This window comes from Schistocerca piceifrons, chromosome 11 (assembly GCF_021461385.2).
Source record: "Schistocerca piceifrons isolate TAMUIC-IGC-003096 chromosome 11, iqSchPice1.1, whole genome shotgun sequence".
NCBI classification, from domain to species: Eukaryota; Metazoa; Arthropoda; class Insecta; order Orthoptera; family Acrididae; genus Schistocerca; species Schistocerca piceifrons.
The window spans coordinates 48372946-48397458 of NC_060148.1; the positions used below are offsets into that span (position 1 = coordinate 48372946).

The window sequence follows — 24513 nt, forward strand, 5'->3', positions numbered from 1 at the left end:
ACACACAAACTAAGCCTCTGGGGGTTCCTTGGGGATGACTGATGTTCCTCCTCAATACAATGTGCTCTTTCTCTGTTCAGAGAGCTGTCTTTGGACTTTCATCATAACTGTTTACTTAAAGTCATACTTGGCCGACCTCCACTGGCAGTGTTTACAAACTGCACAGTTGGTTCAATAAATAAATTGTTGTTGATTAAATTGAAGATTTATTGTTACTGTAGTCCAGCAACTTACCGCTACAGTACAACGCCTTACTGTGACACTGGCTGTGGTGTTATTTGCAATAGCTTATTCTTACCAATTACTTTACAATAATGAATGTAGTTAAAAACGCGTTTATTATTAATGATATACGTTTCGATTATTGTTGAGGTTTCATGGAAGGAAATTCGATTCTTGCTACACTCATTAGTTTATGTAAATCTCAAATTGTCGCTACTGTAGTGTTATTTTTACTTCAGAGGTGTGATTGTACTGCTACTTTCGTCTTATCCTGTCTATCCAGTGTTGGTGGTTGAACTGGCTGGCGCGGTCCACTGGGGTTTTCCCCTTGTGATTCCTGGCCCCGCTGTCAGCCCCTGCATCGAGCAGTGCAGTCGCCTCCTCCGTGCGGCCATGCTCTGCTGCAAAGTGCAGCGGCGTGTCCCCGTCCACGTTCCTGGCATTAAGGTCTGCAGAGGCCGCCGCCAGCAGCCGCACCACGGCCGGCCGGCCGCCCCATGCAGCCCAGTGGAGTGGCGTGTTCTGGACCCAGTTCCCGGCGTCCACCTCCGCGCCAGCCCCCACCAGACAGCTCGCCGCTTCCACGTGACCCTCCCAGGCTGCCCAGTGCAGTGCAGTGTTCTTGTTCCCATCCGTCGCACCCACATCAGCCCCAGCTGCCAGCAGCATCTGCAGCTCTTGCACTGTCCCATCGTTAGCTGCCTTGATCAGCCTCCTGCCTTTCTCTGCTGCAGAGAGGGCCCTACACAAAACACAGAAATTCTCACACTTTCCTTCAAACACACACTTCTGATGAAGAAGCGTATCAGAGTGGTACAACTGTAACCAATTCTAAAACTCATCTCTCTGACAACTGATAAATCTCCCTTCTGTGATGCAGAACACTGAGAAAGTTATTTTATATTAATGTACAGATGCACATTTACGCCATCCACTCAAATTCTTCATGCACTCTCCACAAAAAATTCCTACACTCCAACTCTCAAGATGCAAAGTTATCACATTTTGTCACTTTAATTTGTGATCGTTAGTTTTTTGACCTTAGAATTCAGTCGTTATAGACGTTGTTGCCTTCCAATTCTTTCAGCCATTACTACGTCTCTGTGTATAGCAGTCCTCTCTGACACATGCAAATGTGACAAATAATGCTAATGACATCTCCTGCTATTTAAAGAGAAGTTTCTGTTACTACAGGAACAAAAGTAAACCAAATTATCAACAAGTTTCTTGACACAAACTCGTCAAACAGAGAAAGCTACTGTTAACCAGGAAACCATTTAGTAGTTACGTTTCGGATACAGCAATGATACCAAACTGGACTTCTCTACCCCTACACACAATCACACTCATTGACAGATGCACATACACGCAAGAACTAACACAAACAAACAAACAAACACACACACACACACACACACACACACACTCACACACACAGAAACATACACACACACACACACACAGAGAGAGAGAGAGAGAGAGAGAGAGAGAGAGAGAGAGAGAAGAGAGAGAGAAACTTTCGTCTTATATTCCTCTGGCTGTGATGCACCTTAAGGTGACAGCGAGATCATGAGAGTAAATTAAAGTTTAATGTACTTTTCTCGATATGACAACCGTTGGAAAGTAAATCTTGTTTCCTGGAAAGTGCTGCAGTATGTAATTCACATGCGACAATCTCGCTAGGACGGGTCTAAACGAAAATACCTACATGCTGATACAACGCACTGTGCGGCATGTGCTCAGGAGAAGAACTTAGTAACATTTTTTGAAACTAAAGTCAATTTAGAAGTAATTATTTCCATTATTCTGGTAAATGACGTATTAAAATAATGAATCCAATATCCGATGGTCAATAAAATACATAATTCCTTTTTCTAGAAATATTTTGAGCAGACAGATTTGCAAATGTTGCTGATTCTATTGAAAATCATACAGTTGACATACTCAAAACTCATTTTATAGTTCTAATAACTGCATGAGATAATAATGGATCTATTCTATATAGAGAGAAACAGACGTGAATCCTGAATGACTGTACAGGAACCAACAGCTCTGAAGCCCTTTTGACTCCTACAGTGCTTAACTTGGTGTTTTCCTGGTGAAGGCAGTGTAGTTATGTTTGCCTCGCACACATGTTTGTGTGTGTGTGTGTGTTTTGTGTGTGTGTGTGTGTGCGTGTGTGTGTGTAGTCTGGTGAAGGTGTACCCACGGTGTGACACTGAATGTTTGAAGTAGTGCTACTTAGTTTTTAAATGCACAGATCACTGACAGACGTCAAAGTCACTTCTCCAGATTCAAAAAAATCCTACAGATGAGAGACAGACTCTGAGCTGTTTGGGCCAGTTAATACGGAGCTGTGGAAGCTGCTTCACAAACAGGCGTTAATCTATCATTACTGGTACTTTAATGGTAATCATTTATAACCTGACCAGAATCAGTGACGATTTAAGACACTTAATCTACTACGGTTTCTCATTACTACTGAATATTTTATGGAATCGCCACTTTAATTACAGATCATTGGGTCATGAGTACACCCAGTGCATGATCCACTTCTCCTCCAATCCAACAGATTTTATGGGTGGACAAGATGCTGCAAGTCTATATTCTGTTTGATCAGTCGTATGTGGGCTTCTGTGCCACAAAGTTTCTCGCTGATAAAAAATGATCCGCTACTCTGTACTCTAAATCTGTTGCTGAAGCAGCCACACACAACTTCTACAGAGCGATGAGTCTTTGCCTTTCATATGTGTGGTTATTGGGGCTGGTAGTGGTACCACCCAGCATGGGTGTGCCTCAGCTGTGAACCGATGATAGCCACCTTCCATACTCGAGTGATCTCTGATGGGGTGTGGTGTAGCAGGCAAATTGTTGAGTGGTGTTTCTAGCACTGATGTACAATGGATATGGTGGAGACCTGCAAACCATTCCCAAAATTGCATACATGAAAATGAAAACTACACATCATAAGCTTTCCTAGCATTTTCTCTCATATTTTTGACAAGTATTACATACATATTAACTTTGTTAGTAATAATGAGTCACTCCAAATTCTTTCAGTATTTAGCAGCAGTCTTTCCACTGCCCAAAAAATTTCCTAACAGAACACAGCCACTGGTGTGTCACTTTCTATGTAATGACAGCATCTTCAAGACTGCCTTTAGTGTCACAATGCTACAGTACATGCAGATGTAGGATCTCAAACCATGGGACTGACTGTGCTCCCATAAATTAAAAGTTTGCTCTCTGCATATGGATTACTGTACGTAGAATACTAACAGGAAGTGGGGTAACTTATGATTCACTCTGAAATGTATGAATGACTTCATAAAAAATTTGTTATACTTAACGGACTTTTAGCTGAATGATTCTCAAAACAGTGTTTTTCATTTATAATTTTGGCACACAGTTTTTCCTCTCTAGTGATGAAAAATAATGTTTCACTTCATGAAAGTAGCAGGAACACAAACATACTATAAAAATATAATTCTGTTATAATAAGTCCGCTACGGTCGCAGGTTCGAATCCTGCCACGGGCATGGATATGTGTGATGTCCTTAGGTTAGATCGGTTTAAGTAGTTCTAAGTTCTAGGGAACTGATGACCTTAGAAGTTAGGTCCCATAGTGCTCAGAGCCATTTGAACCATTTGAGAGATAGTATGTGCCATAAGCAATAATTGAAGTGAAATTAATCTAATGCACTAAGAAAGAAGAAGCCAATCACACTGAAAACAATGAACATGCGCTGAAGTGAAATGATATCCTGGAAAACCGCTCAGAAAAGTTGAACTTGCAAAGTAATGTAATGAACATTAGTGACAGTTTAAATTTTGTTTCACATCACGACCGCAAGTTAGATTTCCTACTTAGCATGAACAGACACTTTAACAGATTTTTTAACCTTTCACTTTGAGAGAGAGTTAATAGGATTTCTTTTCTTTAAAATAGTGATTTAGTGCATTAGTGATCAGTATATTTCGGTTTAGGAATGCACTTGAATTCCATGTGTTTGTAAGTTGCTCTGTTGGTGAACATGTTTTTTCCGTCATGCAGCTCCATTCATCATTTGTCTACTATTCAGAATTGCAGGCAAGGTAAACTTGGAGGGATAGGAAACTGTATAATTTATCTGTGATGGTAACATTATCACAAATTACCTCCTACCTGCAGGCTCTGAGTTTTGTGGTCAGCAAGGGATTATTTAGATTATTCCCTGACAAAAAAAAACTGTGTCCAACTAATACTCGGAAACAGAATCTAGCTTGTGATTTATTAGATCTACATTGATCGAAGTGTGTCTGCTAGATGCTTCATATGGAATGAGAATGCATTTAGACATAGCAGTAATTTCTAGTCTTTCGTGACATTCAGTTCCATGGCTTGAGATCCAACATCTGCATGTCCTGTAGCATTGTGACACTAAAGATGGTCTTGTAGGTGCTGTCATTACACATGAAGGAATACACCACTGCCTGTGTTCTGTTTGGAAATGTTGTGGACAGTGGAAATACTACTGCTAAATACTTTTACCAATGGTATAAGTCTTCATGAAATTTACCACTTGTATCTTATAAGTAATTTTTGTGTCACTGCCGTCTACCCTTTCAAGCACTGACATACGGTTATGTTCCTAACTAACTCAAACCGTGTTGTAAATTGTGGGAAAATACATAAGATCCGCAAGCATCCTCTCGTCTGTTACATTTATGGAGATGATATTTAGGCTAGTTTTATGAGCTGGAACTGTTTTGTAGTCAATTACTGGTTTTGCTGCTCAAACGTGTGCAGTTTTCTGCAAATTTTAGTTCCTGTTGAACTGCAAACAGATTTATGAGCGTTTTCCTTACATATCTTCTTCATCTTGGAAACCTGAAGTCCTTGTCATATTACGAGATGTGATTTAAAATCAGTAGCATGTGATGTTGCTGGCAGCAGCCATCCAATACTAATCTGGGTATAGTGGTGTCATAAGATGCTGACTAACGATGACTGTGGATGCCTCGTTAATTATAACACTGTATATCATGTTAGTCACTCATCTGTTAAATAGCATTTTTCTTACAGTCATATTAAAAATTGTTTTTCACTCAGTCATATGCATTGTCAAACCCAACTATCATTTTCGCTGGATGTGACATACAACTGAGGTCTGATATAAAATATATCTGTTCATTCTGGCAATAGATCTGACATGTTCCTAGCTATAGTACTACGAAAACTGCATTCAGCTCGATTCTTTATGAGAAGCAGTTTTAGTTGGTTGGTTGGTGTGGGGAGTAATGGGATCAAACTACGCTGTCATCTGTCCCTTTCCCAACATTCAAACAGCTCTCGGGTTAAAAACATTACCAAAACTATATCAGGAAAGTAAAAGGCGAAAACGTAAACTAAAAGAAAAAACAGTGGATGGTATCAGAATAATATAGCAGATGGCCAGAACTGGGTGATCACAACAGAAATAAAGGATGAGCGAGCCACTCTGCAACACACTAAAACCTCCAGCCTTAAAGACAAGGCTAGACGAACTTGGACAGGGAAAATACGAACACCAAGGGTAAAAAACAGCAAAGAAAGACTGAGGAAGAGTTAAAATAAAGGTAGAAAAAGCCAGATGCTCACCATTAGATTGTGTGATAAAAATTCCCCTCACAAATAAAACGTAAAACGATGTCAACCGTTAAGACATTGACTCCCAACACCGTTAACAGTGTGATGGGAAGGTTAAAAGTCCACTGCAGAGCAACTAAACTAGGGGAGTCCAGTGAGATGAGGACGACAGTCAAGTGGGACCTACAGCAGCACTGAGGTACGTCCTAGCGACGGAGGAGGTGTCTATGAGTCAGCCAGGTGCGGCTGATGTGGGGTTAGCAAAGGACAACAGACTCCCTGCGAGTGGCTTGCATGGATGATTATCACAGATTCGTATTCTCCTTGACAACACATAGTTTATTTGGTGTACTGACTGTGTGTCATTCAGCATCCCAGATCCTGAAAACTTTACAGCATGAGACCAACTGGAGATCAGTCTCCAATGGTAAGATCTCCAGAGTTGGTTTACTGGTAGCATGTTTGGTCAACCTGACAGCAAGTTCACTGCCCAGGATCCCAGCATGTCCTGGGGTCCTAATGTAGGTCACTGAATGTCCGCTGTCGCCGAGGGCACAAAGAGACTGCTGGATAGTTAACAGCAAAGGGTGGTGAGGGAAGCACTGATTGAGAGCTTGTATGCTACTTAAAGAGTCACTAGAGATGACGAAGGACTCACCTGTGCAGGAATGGATATGCTGAAGTGTGCAAGAGATAGCTACCAACTGTGGACTGAAAACACTGAAGCAATCCAGCTAGGAGCTCTGTTCAGCATGTCCAACGTGAGCATAAGCGGAGCTAACAAGAGCCATTGAGCCATCTGTGTAGACTGTTTCTGAGTCCTGGAACTCACCAAGAATAGAGAAAAACTGCTATGGAGGCCACAGGTGGAACTGAGCCTTTTGGGCTTTGCGATAGGTCCAGACAAACCAGTGGCTGTGGTATGGACCACGAGGTGAAAACATAGAAAAGTGTTAGAAGGAAAGTGTCGAGATCAGTAAGAAGCAAACACAAACTGCAACTGACATCCCCCATCTGCGCTGCTGGTGTCAGGGATGGGTAGCCATATTAGGAAAAACAGATCATTATTTGAATGGTAAGGCGAATAATGAATATGGGCAGTATAATTCGCAAGCAACTGCTGTCACCTAATTCGCAATGGAGGAACACCAGCCTTTACTAGACCGCTGGTTTGGGAAGCTCTTGTCACACAGTGGTATATAGAGTCCAGCAGCTGGAATGCTGAGGGCAAAGTAGAACCCCACACCAGGCATCCATAGGAACGAAGGGACTGCAAAGTGCTTTGCACAGCTGCAGCAGTGTAGGGCGATCAGCACCCCATTCGTTGTGGTGCAGGCATTGAATAACATTAACATGCTGCCAGCACATTTCCTTAAGCTGACGAAGATGGGGAAGCCAAGTTAAGCAAGTATCAAAGACCAGTCCCAAAAAGCAGAATGTCTCCACTACATTAAGTAGTTGGCCATCAAGGTAAAGTTCCAGATGGAGATGGCAGTACAACAAAAACAGAAGGGCATGACGCAAGTCTTGGCAGCTGAAAACTGAAACCTGTGAGTGAGGACCCACTGCTGCACCTTTTGTATGACTTCTAGCAGTCGACGTTCAGCCACACCAACAGAAGAGGAGCAAAGGGAAATACAAAAATCATCAGCATGTAGGTGGGGAGATACTGAGGACCGTTAACGACGATTAAAAAGATTGGGACGCTCAGGACAGAGCCGTGTGGGACCCCATTCTCTTGGATGTGAGGCGAACAGTGTGAGGCACCAGCTTGAGCTCTGAAATTCTTAGCGACAAAAAGTTCCGTATAAAAATCGAGAGCGGGCCCCAAAGACACCACTCATGCAGAGTAGAGAGGATGTGGTGTCGCCAAGTGATATGGTAGGCTTTCGTCAGACCAAAAAAGGCGGAAATGAGGTGCTGACGCCTGGAAAAGACCATTCAGATGGCAGTCTCTGGGCAGAGTAAGTTGTCAGTGGTGGAGAGAACTCGCCAAAAACCGCCCTGGGAGGGAGCCAGAAGACGCTGAGACTTGAGGAGCCAACACAACGGCCAGCTCACCATACATGCAAGCAGCTTGCACACAACGTTGGTGAGGCTGATAGGACGATAACAGCCCAAATCTAGCAGGTTATTACCAGGATTTAGCACTGGGATGATCATACTTCCCTGGCACTGCGATGGGGAGTCGCCATCGCTCGAGATTCAGTTGATGATGGCAAAGAAGTGGCGCTGATAATCCACTGACAGACGTTTAAGCTTTTGGGAATGGATGTGGTCTGCCCAGGGGGTTGAGTCAGGAGAATTGGCAAGGGCACTGAGCAATTCCAACTCACTGAAGGGAGCACTATATGGCTCGGATTGGTGTGGAGCGAGAGATAGGAATTGTCGTTTCACCACTGTTTAATTCTCAGATGCAGAGGTGCTAAGATAATGATCCACAAGACATTCTGCAATTGTGTGGATCGGCATATACAGCTCCATCTCGAAATTCCATGTATACCTGCAGGAGTCTCATATCCGTAAAGGCATCTGAGCTTGGTCCAGACCTGGGAAGGAGAGGTTTTTGTGCCAATGGTGGAGATGTATCGTTCCCAATACTCCCATCATTCAATGAGCTGACAGACCTGGACACGATGCCGTTTGAAGGCAATGACATGCTCTAGAAATCCATGGCGCTGATGATGTTGAAGGGCCACATACAGTCTCTAATGGCCACAGTGATTTTGAGTGACCACCAAGGCACTGACTTCCACTGGGGCAACCTGAGGAACTAGGGATTCAAGATTCAGCTTGGGCAACAATGGTAGTAATGGTGGTCCTATACCAAGGAGATTCAACAGTTGTAGTGCACTTGAAAGTATCCCATTCAGCATTGGTAAGAGCCCATATGGGCAAGTGTCCAGGCGATGCTGGGGTAGGGACAGAAAGAGTGGAAAGTGGTCACTACCACACAAGTCGTTGTGAGATCTCCAATGGATATAAAGGAGCAGACCAGGACTGCAAACCAATGGATCAATGGCTCAGTATGTGTTATATGCCACACTAAAGTGAATGGGGGCACCTGTAATGAGGAGGCAAAAACTGAGGTGAGTTAGTAGATCATTGAAAGCCATACCACAGCAGCAATCTTGGTTCCACTCCAAACAAAGTTAGGGGCATTAAAATCACCCAGAAGTAGGAAAATTGGGGGTGGTGGTGGGACTTGAGAAATTAGTGCAGCTAATACATGGTGCAAAACTTCATTGTCTGGAGGGACGTATATATTGCTGACGGTAATTTCCTGAATTGTCCTCACAGTTCCCAAAAGTGTTTCAACGGGCATAGGTTCGCTACACACATAGACATAGATGCAGACTCCACCTTGCAGCCTGTCACAGTCAGTACAATTTTTGTAGTACCCATGTCAGGCACAGAGGGCTGGGGTCCACATCACAGGAAAACACGTTTCCTGAAAAGCAATGCAAAACGCAAATATAATGCTTAAAAGTTGCCATAGTTCAGCGAGGTGGGAGAAAAAACCGCCGCAGTTCCACTGGAGCAATAGGTAGTCAGTCATTTGGGAATTCATGAAGGGATCAAGGATACAGTTTATGCCTCAGTGTCACCATGAGTGCTGGTATCCAGGACTGTTGCGTCTGAAGCGTCAGCAAGATCTAGGACCTTGAGGGATTCTACGATCTCCACCTCGTCCTCAGACCTGGAACTGCTAGGGACTGGTGGTGTTGGGACCACTGGTGAGCCATAGTAAAGTTAGCTTTGAAAAGCGCGCCACAGCACGTAGCGTGCAGCAGTCGCCCTCCTTTCTCTGGCGGTGGTGCTGATGTCGCCATTGAAGGCTTCGGTGTCTCCCTCTAGAGGGAAAGGGGAAAAGTGGGCTGTTCGCGTGGGTTTATGATGTGGCTGTATGGGCTCTTGTGGAGAGTTTGCAGTTGCGGCATGAAGAAGCGACTTCTCTGCTGGTGCCAGAGGGACAGCGTGCAGATCGCGGCATCAGCGTAAGAGACGCGAACAGCGGCTCCATGCTATGCGGCATTAACTGCTCGTCGCGAAAGGAGTCTTCCTGAGCGTGGGTTTGCGAGGGGCCTAATTTGCAGTTCGGCCGTATGCTGTCGACCGGGGAGGAGGTTCTGAAAATCGGCGCGCCTTCTACATCTACATCTACATCTATACTCCGCGAGCCACCTTACGGTGTGTGGCGGAGGGTACTTATTGTACCACTATCTGATCCCCCCTTCCCTGTTCCATTCACGAATTGTGCGTGGGAAGAACGACTGCTTGTAAGTCTCCGTATTTGCTCTAATTTCTCGGATCTTTTCGTTGTGATCATTACGCGAGATATATGTGGGCGGTAGTAATATGTTGCCCATCTCTTCCCGGAATGTGCTCTCTCGTAATTTCGATAATAAACCTCTCCGTATTGCGTAACGCCTTTCTTGAAGTGTCCGCCACTGGAGCTTGTTCAGCATCTCCGTAACGCTCTCGCGCTGACTAAATGTCCCCATGACGAATCGCGCTGCTTTTCGCTGGATCATGTCTATCTCTTCTATTAATCCAACCTGGTAAGGGTCCCATACTGATGAGCAGTACTCAAGAATCGGACGAACAAGCGTTTTGTAAGCTCCTTGTTTCGTCGATGAGTCACATTTTCTTAGAATTCTTCCTATGAATCTCAACCTGGCGCCTGCTTTTCCCACTATTTGTTTTATGTGATCATTCCACTTCAGATCGCTCCGGATAGTAACTCCTAAGTATTTTACGGTCGTTACCGCTTCCAATGATTTACCACCTATGGCATAATCGTACTGGAATGGATTTCTGCCCCTATGTATGCGCATTATATTACATTTATCTACGTTTAGGGAAAGCTGCCAGCTGTCGCACCATGCATTAATCCTCTGCAGGTCTTCCTGGAGTACGTACGAGTCTTCTGATGTTGCTACTTTCTTATAGACAACCGTGTCATCTGCAAATAGCCTCACGGAGCTACCGATGTTGTCAACTAAGTCATTTATGTATATTGTAAACAATAAAGGTCCTATCACGCTTCCTTGCGGTACTCCCGAAATTACCTCTACATCTGCAGATTTTGAACCGTTAAGAATGACATGTTGTGTTCTTTCTTCTAGGAAATCCTGAATCCAATCACAAACCTGGTCCGCTATTCCGTAAGCTCGTATTTTTTTCACTAAACGTAAGTGCGGAACCGTATCAAATGCCTTCCTGAAGTCCAGGAATACGGCATCAATCTGCTCGCCAGTGTCTACGGCACTGTGAATTTCTTGGGCAAATAGGGCGAGCTGAGTTTCACATGATCTCTGTTTGCGGAATCCATGTTGGTTATGATGAAGGAGATTTGTATTATCTAAGAAAGTCATAATACGAGAACACAAAACATGTTCCATTATTCTACAACAGATTGGCGTAAGCGAAATAGGCCTATAATTATTCGCATCTGATTTATGACCCTTCTTGAAAATGGGAACGACCTGCGCTTTCTTCCAGTCGCTAGGTACTTTACGTTCTTCCAGCGATCTACGATAAATTGCTGATAGAAAGGGGGCGAGTTCTTTAGCATAATCACTGTAGAATCTTAAGGGTATCTCGTCTGGTCCGGATGCTTTTCCGCTACTAAGTGATAGCAGTTGTTTTTCAATTCCGATATCGTTTATTTCAATATTTTCCATTTTGGCGTCCGTGCGACGGCTGAAGTCAGGGACCGTGTTACGATTTTCCGCAGTGAAACAGTTTCGGAACACTGAATTCAGTATTTCTGCCTTTCTTCGGTCGTCCTCTGTTTCGGTGCCATCGTGGTCAACGAGTGACTGAATAGGGGATTTAGATCCGCTTACCGATTTTACATATGACCAAAACTTTTTAGGGTTCTTGTTTAGATTGTTTGCCAATGTTTTATGTTCGAATTCGTTGAATGCTTCTCTCATTGCTCTCTTTACGCTCTTTTTCGCTTCGTTCAGCTTTTCCTTATCAGCTATGATTCGACTACTCTTAAACCTATGATGAAGCTTTCTTTGTTTCCGTAGTACCTTTCGTACATGATTGTTATACCACGGTGGATCTTTCCCCTCGCTTTGGACCTTAGTCGGTACGAACTTATCTAAGGCGTACTGGACGATGTTTCTGAATTTTTTCCATTTTTGTTCCACATCCTCTTCCTCAGAAATGAACGTTTGATGGTGGTCACTCAGATATTCTGCGATTTGTGCCCTATCACTCTTGTTAAGCAAGTATATTTTCCTTCCTTTCTTGGCATTTCTTATTACACTTGTAGTCATTGATGCAACCACTGACTTATGATCACTGATACCCTCTTCTACATTCACGGAGTCGAAAAGTTCCGGTCTATTTGTTGCTATGAGGTCTAAAACGTTAGCTTCACGAGTTGGTTCTCTAACTATCTGCTCGAAGTAATTCTCGGACAAGGCAGTCAGGATAATGTCACAAGAGTCTCTGTCCCTGGCTCCAGTTCTGATTGTGTGACTATCCCATTCTATACCTGGTAGATTGAAGTCTCCCCCTATTACAATAGTATGATCACGAAACTTCTTCACGACGTTCTGCAGGTTCTCTCTGAGGCGCTCAACTACTACGGTTGCTGATGCAGGTGGTCTATAGAAGCATCCGACTATCATATCTGACCCACCTTTGATACTTAGCTTAACCCAGATTATTTCACATTCGCATTCGCTAATAACTTCACTGGATATTATTGAATTCTTTACTGCTATAAATACTCCTCCACCATTGGCGTTTATCCTATCCTTGCGGTATATATTCCATTCTGTGTCTAGGTTTTCGTTACTGTTCACTTCCGGTTTTAACCAACTTTCCGTTCCTAATACTATATGCGCACTATTTCCTTCAATAAGAGATACTAATTCAGGAACCTTGCCCTGGATACTCCTGCAGTTTACCAATATTACGTTAACTTTTCCTGTTTTTGGTCTCTGAGGACGGACGTTCTTTATGAACGATGATAATGTCCTCTCTGGTAAGCCGTCAGGTATTTTATCGTTTCGCCCAAGGGGGGGTCCCTCTAACCTAAAAAACCCCCGTGTGCACGCCACACGTACTCTGCTACCCTAGTAGCTGCTTCCGGTGTGTAGTGCACGCCTGACCTGTCTAGGGGGGCCCTACAGTTCTCCACCCAATAACGGAGGTCGATGAATTTGCAACCATTATAGTCGCAGAGTCGTCTGAGCCTCTGGTTTAGACCCTCCACACGGCTCCAAACCAGAGGACCGCGATCGACTCTGGGCACTATGCTGCAGATATTAAGCTCAGCTTGCACTCCGCGTGCGATGCTGGTTGTCTTCACCAAATCAGCCAGCCGCCGGAAGAAACCAAGGATGGCCTCAGAACCCAAGCGGCAGGCGTCATTCGTTCCGACATGTGCTACTATCTGCAGCCGGTCACACCCAGTGCGTTCAATAGCTGCCGGAAGGGCCTCCTCCACATTACGGACGAGACCCCCCGGCAAGCACACCGAGTGCACACTGGCTTTCTTCCGCGACCTACCCGCTATTTTCCTGAGGGGCTCCATAACCCGCCCAACGTTGGAGCTCCCTATAACTAATAGGCCCGCCCTCTGTGACTGTCGGGACCTTGCCGGAGAATCGGCCACTGGCCCAACAGGCGAGGCATCCTGTGGTGGCTCGGAAACGATGTCATCACCACTAGGAAGCACCCCGTACCTGTTGGAAAGGGGTAAGGCAGCTGCCACGCGGCCAGATCCCACCTTCGCCTTTCGGCCAGGCACGCGCGAGCCCACCACTGTCCGCCATTCACCCTGGAGTGATGGCTGACCGGTAAGATGCTCACTGCCGGAAGACGCAGCGACATCAGGGGTTCCATGTGATTCCAAGGCCACCGAAGTAGGCATAGGTCTCACCACAGTTGCCCCAACGCCACTACGAGCCGACGCCTGCGCCTCGAGCTCGATGAGCCTAACAGACAAAGCCTCCACCTGCCCCCGAAGAGTGGCCAATTCTCCTTGCGTCCGCTCACAACAACCACAGTCCCTACACATGACTATGTTTACCCTACCCTATACGGTGACAAATTCCCAAGATAATCTTCTGATGAGCTACTCTGATAATCAAGAAACACTCACTGAAATACGAGACGCGAAAACTACGCTAGGTTTTCCCAGAAAAACTATTTAAAAGCTAAGCGCAGCAAATAAGTACAAAAACGCTTTATACAAACAGTACTCGCTGCTGCTGGTGCTCTCGCTCTGGCTGTCACAAGACAACTGCTGATTCAAGTGACTAGTGGCTAACGGCCGCGAAACAAACAAAAGACGGTTTTAGGGCGCTTTCTGTTCTAAACGATCAAGAAAACACTAAGAAATCTAACACGAAAACTACGTAAAGTTTTATCAAGAACTGTTAGTTACTATGCAGAGCAGATAAACACAAATAGAATCCCTTCCTTAGTGGAAGGTCGTAAACAAAATGCAAAATAAACGCTTTATACAAACAGTACTCGCTGCTGCTGGTGCTCTCGCTCTGGCTGTCACAAGACAACTGCGTCCGTTGAAATGCCTGGCAGCTGGCGGCTCGGCAGATGTGTTGCGTTGGTTCAGCCTGGGAGTCGTAACGCACCAGAAGTTGAGTATTGATTGTTACAGATTTTCTGAAGTTTAATTGAATTCAATGTACTTATTCATGTTAATTATATCAACCGTATATTTTGGGGGTTTCCCGCCATTCATTCTCGTCTGCCCACCTGCGGGAAGGTGGTAATATTAGAAAGGGTGGTCCGTTTGTCCCCTTTTGAGGACCAAAGGGGGGCGAGTCAGAGTAAATCTGTGGTTCGGATTGCTTCTTTCCTCTCCCAGCTTACCTACGGGTTTCGTTCAAGTGGCTCTGAGCACTATGAGACTTAACATCTGAGGTCATCAGGCCCCTACAACTTAGAACTACTTAAACCTAACTAACCTAAGGACATCACACATCCATGCCCGAGGCAGGATTCAAACCTGCGACTGTAGCAGTCGCGCGGTTCTGGACTGAAGCGGCTAGAACCGCTCGGCCACCGCGGCCGGCCACCTACGGGTTTGTTCGACTGTTAGCCTCTGCTATGTCTGTGAAAGTCTAAGGCACCAATGATTGTACTGTTTAAAATGCAAGGCACTAAGAGTGATCCATTCTCTCGCCTACCATAACTGGTATTACTAGACTCACATGTAAAAGGTACTCCAAGAAAGAAGAAAAAATTCCTTTTTCCTCGTAGTAAGAACTAGTCAATTGCATAAGGAATTCTTGCTCATCTGGAAGCTCTAACTTACGTAAATTTGTGTTTATGTATATATGGCCATAATCAAGCAAGGTTGTTAATGTATGCCGTAGTGGATTATTTTATATTGTTTATAGCCAGCAAGAACTGTTGTGTGTTTTTTCTATTCAGTACCTATTAAGGCTTTTACTCAACGTGCTTACGTGTTTTATACAGTTAGTTGGTTATGAGTGTGTTTTCTTACCATGCAAAAGTTTGCCATTTCATTACGGGTAGAAATTGTTGCCTTGATAGGAGAATGTTGTAACGGTTTGCAAGTCTCAACATGTGGTGCTGGAATTGCTGTGGGAAAACATATGCCCAAATTACCAGCAGTTCAAGCACCATATAGGGGGTAGGACGTATGGTTTTACATCACATCGATATACCATCACCTTGATTTTTTGGGAAATGAACCAACCTCAAAGGGCAAGATGTAGGCACCAGTAGCAACCCTATTGTTTTTCAGTCCCGTATAGATATGCCGAATGAAGTGAACACCCCACTGTTCTAAATTGGTGTGGTGCTTGTCGTCAGATTGCAAGAGAAGGTTCTGGTGGAAAATAATCCCCTCGACGACGTTGTGGGGGACCATGTTGATGGGGGATGGCAGAAAGAGGAATATGACTGAGCAGGTCACAGGCGAGCAACGCCCAGGGTTGGGCTCAGGATGCTGTCTAATTTAGGACTGCCGTATTTCTCATTTTCGATAATACAGCCACTTCGTCAAACTCGTCCTCCAGGTTCTTGATAAAGAAAATAGAGGCTTTATAGCCAGAAAGCAGTGCCCATCTATTCTGCTGCAGACTAAATAACTTGGCGAACAACTTTCTCTCTTTTCCATACTCCTTTCTTCCTCTCATGGTGTAACTACGGAGGAGAACAATTCAGGATCATATCTGTCAACATTGTAGTTTACCCTGCCCTTCTTAGAGATTGCTGGCGCCAGTCACCAACAAGAGATGACTTGGTGCACTTTATTGTAGGTCGTGCGCCCAGATGGCTCGCACTCTGATCAGAGGGTCTCTCCACAGGCGCCACCCAGCCACAGCAAAGGCCACCTGGCATGATGGCTGTGACCAGGAGTCCTGATTCCCCAAGAAGATGGGCATGTAGTGCTTGGCAAATGTGGGGAGTTTGCAGCTCAGACATCAGCAGTGCGATCCCTGTGTTGTTAGGGGGCTAGGACCAAGAGGGTACCTGACAGCTGCCCAAGATGGATGGCTACCATGCTGGATAGTAGATGCAGAGAAATCCTCTATGGTGAGGGGGATGAAAGAGGACAGTGGGGACATGTTGTGTAATTCCTTACTATGCCTGCTGTTGCGTTCCGTCCTCGGCCACTAACTGTTCTGTTGGCACCTACTTTGCTTTGCTTGTAGTGTGCAATGTGTAATGCCAAAGAATCAGATTCAGTGTAACTGTCACCCTTATTTAGCCTTTCTGTGCATAATTCTGATTAAATTTATGTGTGTGTTATCTCTACATTTACACAACACTGTGCTCTCGAAAATTATGGACTACTGCTTTGTATTCGTGGAGGTGACGTCTGAGAGCTAGCTAAATGTGTTCCATCAGGTTCACACGCTGCAAAGTATGTGGACGAGACAAGAGGAGTTCAGTATCATTCTCCTCCAGTCACTGTACCACAATCCTGTCTTCGTGACAGGGTCATAGTCGTTGAGGAAGACATAAAGTATGAAAATGTACAGGTTATCCGCATTAGTGTACAGGTAATCCTCAGCTGTCATGGTGGCATCGGTGACAGATGTCATGTAAGCCCAGGAGATAGCACCCACCACATACTCCGGCTCTCACTGTGCAGCATATATGGACCTGTGCATCTTTTGGGTAACTGTCCACCTGGACGATGGCATGTCTGGACATGGCCATCAGCATAATGTAACCAAAAGAACATGATTCATCCTACTAGAACATACGTTTCCAGTGATCCACTGTCCAGTCTCGATGAGCCTGCTGCCACTACAGTGGTAGTGACGGTTCTGGCATAACCACGAGTGCCAGAACGAAGAAAAAGAACTCAAGACCAGAGAAGGCAGTGAAACGACATGGGCCAATGGTGCACTGATTAGGGACGCACCATACCTGCAAGAAGTGTATATAAGCGCCGCTCCTGACAGCCTCGCCTGGACATTTGTGGACAGAATTAGCATGGCATAGCAGAGAGTGCTACGAGAACTGATAGTTGTGATCCACAAACTTTGTGACAGACTTGCCTGAACACTGCATGTTACACAAGACTCTGATTTATATTGCGTGTCCCTCATCGTTTGCGACACCTTTGTACATTAAAATTATGCATTGTCAATCTGCTTTAACGAAGTGAAACTATTAAAGTTATTAACTTGAATTGTTATATAGAATTCCGAGAAGGCAGCAACCTATACGAGGCGAGTGGGCAAGACCCAACAGTGGGCGACAAGGATGGGATGGTCCATCGACTTGGCGCTTGCATGTATCTTTTTTAAGTTCCAGATGCTTTGCAGTGCCGCCATCAAAATCAACTTCGCCACTGTCCTGTACACAACGATTTTTGAGTGTCTCTTCCCCCTGATTCACGGGTCCAGAGAGCAAAGTGGCCACAGCACATCAAGACACTGCAGGACGACCCCATTGAGGTGGAGCCTTCGCCTCCTCCGTCCCCACTCGTCCTACCTATAGAGCTGGATCCGCCCACAACACAACAGTCGCCGCCTTCTACATGTTCTACACCAGGAGGTGGACGCATACCCTTCTGGTGGTATCCAGGGGGGCCATTTTTGTCAGAGCACAGGCCGGATGGCGGGGTACGGCTGGAAGCTTGATGTCCTCTGCAGCCACAGCTTTCGGCCCATCGTTGCGCCTACACTCATTCATCCGCCACCATGGTCGCACTCAATACAAGACCCCTTTAACCAAGACGAAGAACGCAAGACCAGAGAAGGCAGTGAAACGACATGGGCCAATGGTGCACTGATTAGGACCGCACCATGACTGGATTGACACCTGCGGGAAATGAATATAGGCGCCGCTCCTGCCAGCTGCGGCCAGACATTAGTGGACAGCATTAGCATGGACTAGCAGAGAGTGCTACGAGAACTGGTAGTTGTGATCCACAAACTGAGAGACAGACTTGCTTGAACATTGCATATTGCACTAGACTACTTTATATTGCATGTCGCCCATCGCTTGTGACACCTTTTTACATTAAAGTTAAGTATTGTCAATCTGCTTTATAGAAATAAAGCTACTAACGTTTTAAGCTTAAGTTATTGTGTAGAATTCTGAGAATGCAGCATCCATTAGGCACCCTATACAAGACGAGTGGGCAAGATCCAACAATGATGATTTAATCTGTCCACATGCAAACTTGTATCAGATCATGCAGTATGCATATTCACATTCAACAACGTGTGCCAGGTTTTTGCTGTGAACCACTTGTGCTGGCACCAGAATTCTACTGTGCCGCCAGACCACCACCTGCCCTGCTGTACAAAACTCTGACCTCAGTGTTCTGAGATGGGATGTGGGCGCTCAACACATCACTGTCTGCTCGTGGTTTTACTGGTCTCCAGCCACTTTCTCTAGATGCCGACGACACTGGCACGTTCGAAGCCTCTCCGTTTCTGAGGCTATCATTCGTAGGCACTTAGTCTTTCATAACTTGTGATCTTTTATGTAAGTTGTTTTACGCCTTCGCACAGCCGTCAGCGAGGAAGGTCTTAACTTTCTTCTACCTGTACATCGATGTGCTTATTGGAACCATGCATAACAAAAGTCTTTCTCGACACACGTTCTGCTCTCTTCTTGTTATCCTTACTAACACAATTCTCGACCAGTCTTTTAAATACTGTCGTAGTTTGTTTGTGTTCTGTTCTAACATTTATTTCCTTCTCCAGTAGTTCCCTCATCGCTTTTTGATATTTTATTAGGATTGCGTCCCTCAGGTTTTCGTAACTCTATAAATTGGTATAATTCCTTTTCTGTCACGTACTTTACTGAGATTCACTAATTTTGAATATACTACATACAATATATTTTAAACTTTTTCCTCAACAGTATGTACACTGTGCATAACGATGTTGTATGTTTTGCGGTGTGCATGTTTGCTTGTCACCTCAAGCAGAGAGGTACCTGGCATTTCTACAGATTCCCGCTGTGGTCTGTCTCTTTAATAATTTTTTTGTATACTTTCTTCTCGTTGGCTGTTAGCATGCACCTCTTCTTGTGTTACATCACCTGCATTACTTTTATGCACGACATTTGGCAAATGCTTGTCAGTTACCAGTTCGTGATATAACTTCAGAATAAGTGTTCTGTCTTCCACGATTATGTATCATTGTGTGTGAATTGTATTGTCCACCTATGGCGTACGAGGCTTTTAAATGTAAATTGAATCTACAGTTTATGCATGCCCATGGCTGACTGTCCTGGTTCACCAAAGCACGAAGTACTGGAATCTCTGTGGAGCAGGCGTTGTGTTTCCTTAAATTCACGTATGGACTTTGTACCAAAATATAAACTTTACAATTCTTCTTTCGCTCCCATATATCCCCTTGAATAATAAAGAAATTCGTATGTCACACAATAGCTTATTTTATTACGCCTTAATTATATTAAGAAAGCATGTTGAATACTGTCATTGTTGCTAATTGAGGGCATGTATACGCATTGTTCACATGCAAAATACATAGTCTTTGACTTTAACAGTAAGTGCATTAGCAATGAAATCACTATATGGTCCTGTGCATTCACTACAAACATGTAATACAGCTCTCTTGGGAGCCTTACTACGCTTCGCAGCAGGTGCATAAACACACTGCCTGTGTCCAGTGGCCTATGGAGGCACAGTGAGGCTAGGACAGAGGAGCACGCTACTCAGAATGCTGCGTGCTTTTGGCACCACGTCAGTAGAAGCCTTGTGTGTGGATCTGGGGTCTTGCCGCACTGACGTCATTATCCACCACAGAGCGGCGGTGTGCTGGGTCATGAGGGGTACACACTACAAGATTCCAGTAATAACAGGGGAAAACTTTGCAGACACAAGTCAATTAAATAACAGCCACCTTGAGACCTGAAAAATGGACTGGGAGATGACCGACAAAGGCCATCGTGTTTTCTCCTTCTTCCACAATTTACAGGTACAGCTTCATCAGAAGCATACGGATCCAAGCCGTGCCGTTGTTCACATTGCGACTGGGCTTGAACGGAGTGGGCCTTAGCTAAAGTACTACACGCACATGTGGGGAATATGGGTCTCCTGAACATGTGACATTACATTCAACACCCTCACACATGTAAGATCTGTAACAGAGCATAACGACATCAAAGAAATGCTACGAGACCCAGACAAATAGTGTGCTCTAAGCAACGCAACTGTTAATGTTTCAAGAACACTGCACGAAATCTACAGACGAGGAAACTCATAAGGCAGATCTCAGACAAGCACATAACAACCACAACAACACGATCCTTGGGAGGACACAAACTCAGACACACCACAGACATTGACGTAAATGCGGGAACAGAAAATGACACAAGCACAGCAACAACATCAGACAAAGACTCATAAGATGTTCAATACCTGAAACAGACAAAGAAAGATAACTATAAGAAAGGAGGCATCGCATGTGATTTTTTCATTTACCTGATATGCATTTTCAATGCAACAGTTAAAAATGGGAAGGAAAACGACTAATTGAAGAACTGAGACACTCATTACATCTAAGGAATATGCTATATGGTGAGGCGAATCTTTAGGTACTGTGGTTCCACTCCAGCCTATGACATTGCTTAAAGATAAAAACATCATGCTCAGAGACATACAAGATAACAGCACACATACGACATGTATATGGGTAACTACATCTAGCCATGGCAACACAAATAGTGCAATAGTATGCCCTAGACAAGATCTAATTAGTGTCGCTACTCCATAGACAGTATAAACAAATACACTCGCAGTCACTCGTGATGTATTTCATTTAGTAAGGTTTCTGCCAAGGCCCTCCCACATGGAATGGCAACCACACAAATCATAATTAATATGTTATATTTTGTTTTAACAGTAAAATAATATTTGGAGATCATTCCTTTCCCATGTTTCTATTTTCTGTTCTAATTAATCTCATTTATTAATACTCTATTTCCTACAACTAATTTAATTTACTTTGTAATTCATTGTTATTACCCTCCTTTTATAGTTCAAAACTAATTTTACTAGTGATGTAGAACAATGCAGTATTATATGTAAAATTGCATAATGCACGACATGCTTTTTAAAATGTCAGGTAGCAGGTCTTTAAATATGTAACAAATGTAATGCAATGTGCACTCACAGTTTTTCGTAAAGTCATCTACCATTATCTGCTACCATCGACAATCGATTTGCATTAATATAAGTCGATATCAGGATCCATTTACGCAGAAATTTCCCCATGCTGAGTCAAGATCTGTACCCACAACACCTGTGACACACTGTCAATTGCAGGGATTTGTTTACAGAAGACGTCGTACGCCACTACACACGACTCGACCTGACCACACGCGCAGCTGGATTGCCGGATTAACATGAGCAGCCATCTTGACCATTATGTAGTGACCACCGAAAATTTGTCCCATACTGGATGTCGAATACGTATTTCTCGCTCATCACAAGCAGTCGCCTTTACTACTAGGCTGCCTCGCCACACGACTGCACGTGTGACTCCCAGTTTCGTTGAGGCTGATGTTCCAACAAATGATTTCCAACAACTACTGCTAGACGACCTCATATTCAGCTCTCGTGGCAGACTGAACCTCCGTCTCTTACAGACGCCATTCATTCAATGGTGCTATTCCGGCTCATCCCGTGAAACGTAATTAGAGTGTCTGCAAAATGAACATGGAAATAAGTGAGGTCGTTTGATAGGATGGCCTACTAGTTAAGGCTGCTTGTTGCAAATGTTAAACAAGTATTGTACACCCAGTATGGCGCAAGTTTTCAGCTGTTACTAAATACTGAAACGTCAAAAACTAATTTGAAGAAAAAGTGCAGGAAATCACATAAAAATTAAACTTCACTCTACAACATTCCATAACCTTATTCTCCTGATGGATATTATTTTTACATCTTTTCCTTCATAATGACCCATCGTCATTTCCTTTTGACGACCATAACGAACTTGTACATAATTATTTATTCACATTAAAGTAATATTTTAGTTACAATGCAAAGATGTAGCTGTAACACCAATTTGATACAAATTTACTTTAGGAGATGGGAAACCACCACTGAAATGATAGCTTTCACCCGACACACCTATTCATTCACTACATTTGGAGAGTAAAAGTTGTTTATGGTACCTTTGTCAAATAACTGCATGAGTGGACCAATTGTGGTCTGAACAGGTTGTAATTCACACTCTGTTCCCACAAAAATATCTCGAGAAACACTATGATACATGCTTACACAAATATCAAAAATTAACAAATAAAATTCCGATCCTTGACAATTATAACTTATACACTCCTGGAAATTGAAATAAGAACACCGTGAATTCATTGTCCCAGGAAGGGGAAACTTTATTGACACATTCCTGGGGTCAGATATATCACATGATCACACTGACAGAACCACAGGCACATAGACACAGGCAACAGAGCATGCACAATGTCGGCACTAGTACAGTCTATATCCACCTTTCGCAGCAATGCAGGCTGCTATTCTCCCATGGAGACGATCGTAGAGATGCTGTATGTAGTCCTGTGGAACGGCTTGCCATGCCATTTCCACCTGGCGCCTCAGTTGGACCAGCGTTCGTGCTGGACGTGCAGACCGCATGAGACGATGCTTCATCCAGTCCCAAACATGCTCAATGGGGGACAGATCCGGAGATCTTGCTGGCCAGGGTAGTTGACTTACACCCTCTAGAGCACGTTGGGTGGCACGGGATACATGCGGACGTGCATTGTCCTGTTGGAACAGCAAGTTCCCTTGCCGGTCTAGGAATGGTAGAACGATGGGTTCGATGACGGTTTGGATGTACCGTGCACTATTCAGTGTCCCCTCGACGATCACCAGTGGTGTACGGCCAGTGTAGGAGATCGCTCCCCACACCATGATGCCGGGTGTTGGCCCTGTGTGCCTCGGTCGTATGCAGTCCTGATTGTGGCGCTCACCTGCACGGCGCCAAACACGCATACGACCATCATTGGCACCAAGGCAGAAGCGACTCTCATCGCTGAAGACGACACGTCTCCATTCGTCCCTCCACTCACGCCTGTCGCGACACCACTGGAGGCGGGCTGCACGATGTTGGGGCGTGAGCGGAAGACGGCCTAACGGTGTGCGGGACCGTAGCCCAGCTTCATGGAGACGGTTGCGAATGGTCCTCGCCGATACCCCAGGAGCAACAGTGTCCCTAATTTGCTGGGAAGTGGCGGTGCGGTCCCCTACGGCACTGCGTAGGATCCTACGGTCTTGGCGTGCATCCGTGCGTCGCTGCGGTCCGGTCCCAGGTCGACGGGCACGTGCACCTTCCGCCGACCACTGGCGACAACATCGATGTACTGTGGAGACCTCACGCCCCACGTGTTGAGCAATTCGGCGGTACGTCCACCCGGCCTCCCGCATGCCCACTATACGCCCTCGCTCAAAGTCCGTCAACTGCACATACGGTTCACGTCCACGCTGTTGCGGCATGCTACCAGTGTTAAAGACTGCGATGGAGCTCCGTATGCCACGGCAAACTGGCTGACACTGACGGCGGCGGTGCACAAATGCTGCGCAGCTAGCGCCATTCGACGGCCAACACCGCGGTTCCTGGTGTGTCCGCTGTGCCGTGCGTGTGATCATTGCTTGTACAGCCCTCTCGCAGTGTCCGGAGCAAGTATGGTGGGTCTGACACACCGGTGTCAATGTGTTCTTTTTTCCATTTCCAGGAGTGTATTTTATCGAAAAATACAATAAAGTGAAATTCTGTGTTTGGATAAGATCACTTGGCTAACGCCCTCATAAGTGGTATAGTGAATGTGGAAATCGTGCATGTATAGCGACATTACTCACCTCAGGAAAGAGACGGAAGCATCATCAAATGTGGGAGTGGGGCAGGTAGCTGTGTGCTTTGCATCTGGAACAGGAGCCCTGCTGCAGTTTTTGTGGCCCATGTGCAGCTGACTGGTGGGGGTGACCTCACTGTCTCCGGCGGCTGGAGTGCTGTGCAGAGACACAGGGTGTGGTCACGCAGTGCACGCAGAGGACAGAGGGCAGCCTACTGCAGACAATGCTGCTGAGAATTTGTCCAGACACAACTAATAGAACACACACTTTCAACATCAGTAGTGGGTCCTCTGAGACACTTACCCCTGTGCTAATCGGTTTAGCCCCCACACTAGTAGCATCGCTT

At 44.9% G+C, this 24513-nt stretch overlaps 1 protein-coding gene across 1 annotated transcript; it reads right to left on the reverse strand.

Moving 5' to 3' along the window:
• Nucleotides 1-93: 93 nt before the first annotated feature.
• LOC124720137 (serine/threonine-protein phosphatase 6 regulatory ankyrin repeat subunit A-like) lies at nt 94-24294 on the reverse strand. Its single transcript, XM_047245437.1, has 2 exons — nt 24174-24294; nt 94-964 (listed from the first exon to the last, which is right to left on the reverse strand). The coding sequence occupies exons 1-2, from the start codon at nt 24272-24274 to the stop codon at nt 478-480; spliced, it is 588 nt and encodes a 195-aa protein (XP_047101393.1). The 5' UTR covers nt 24275-24294; the 3' UTR covers nt 94-477.
• Nucleotides 24295-24513: the final 219 nt, after the last annotated feature.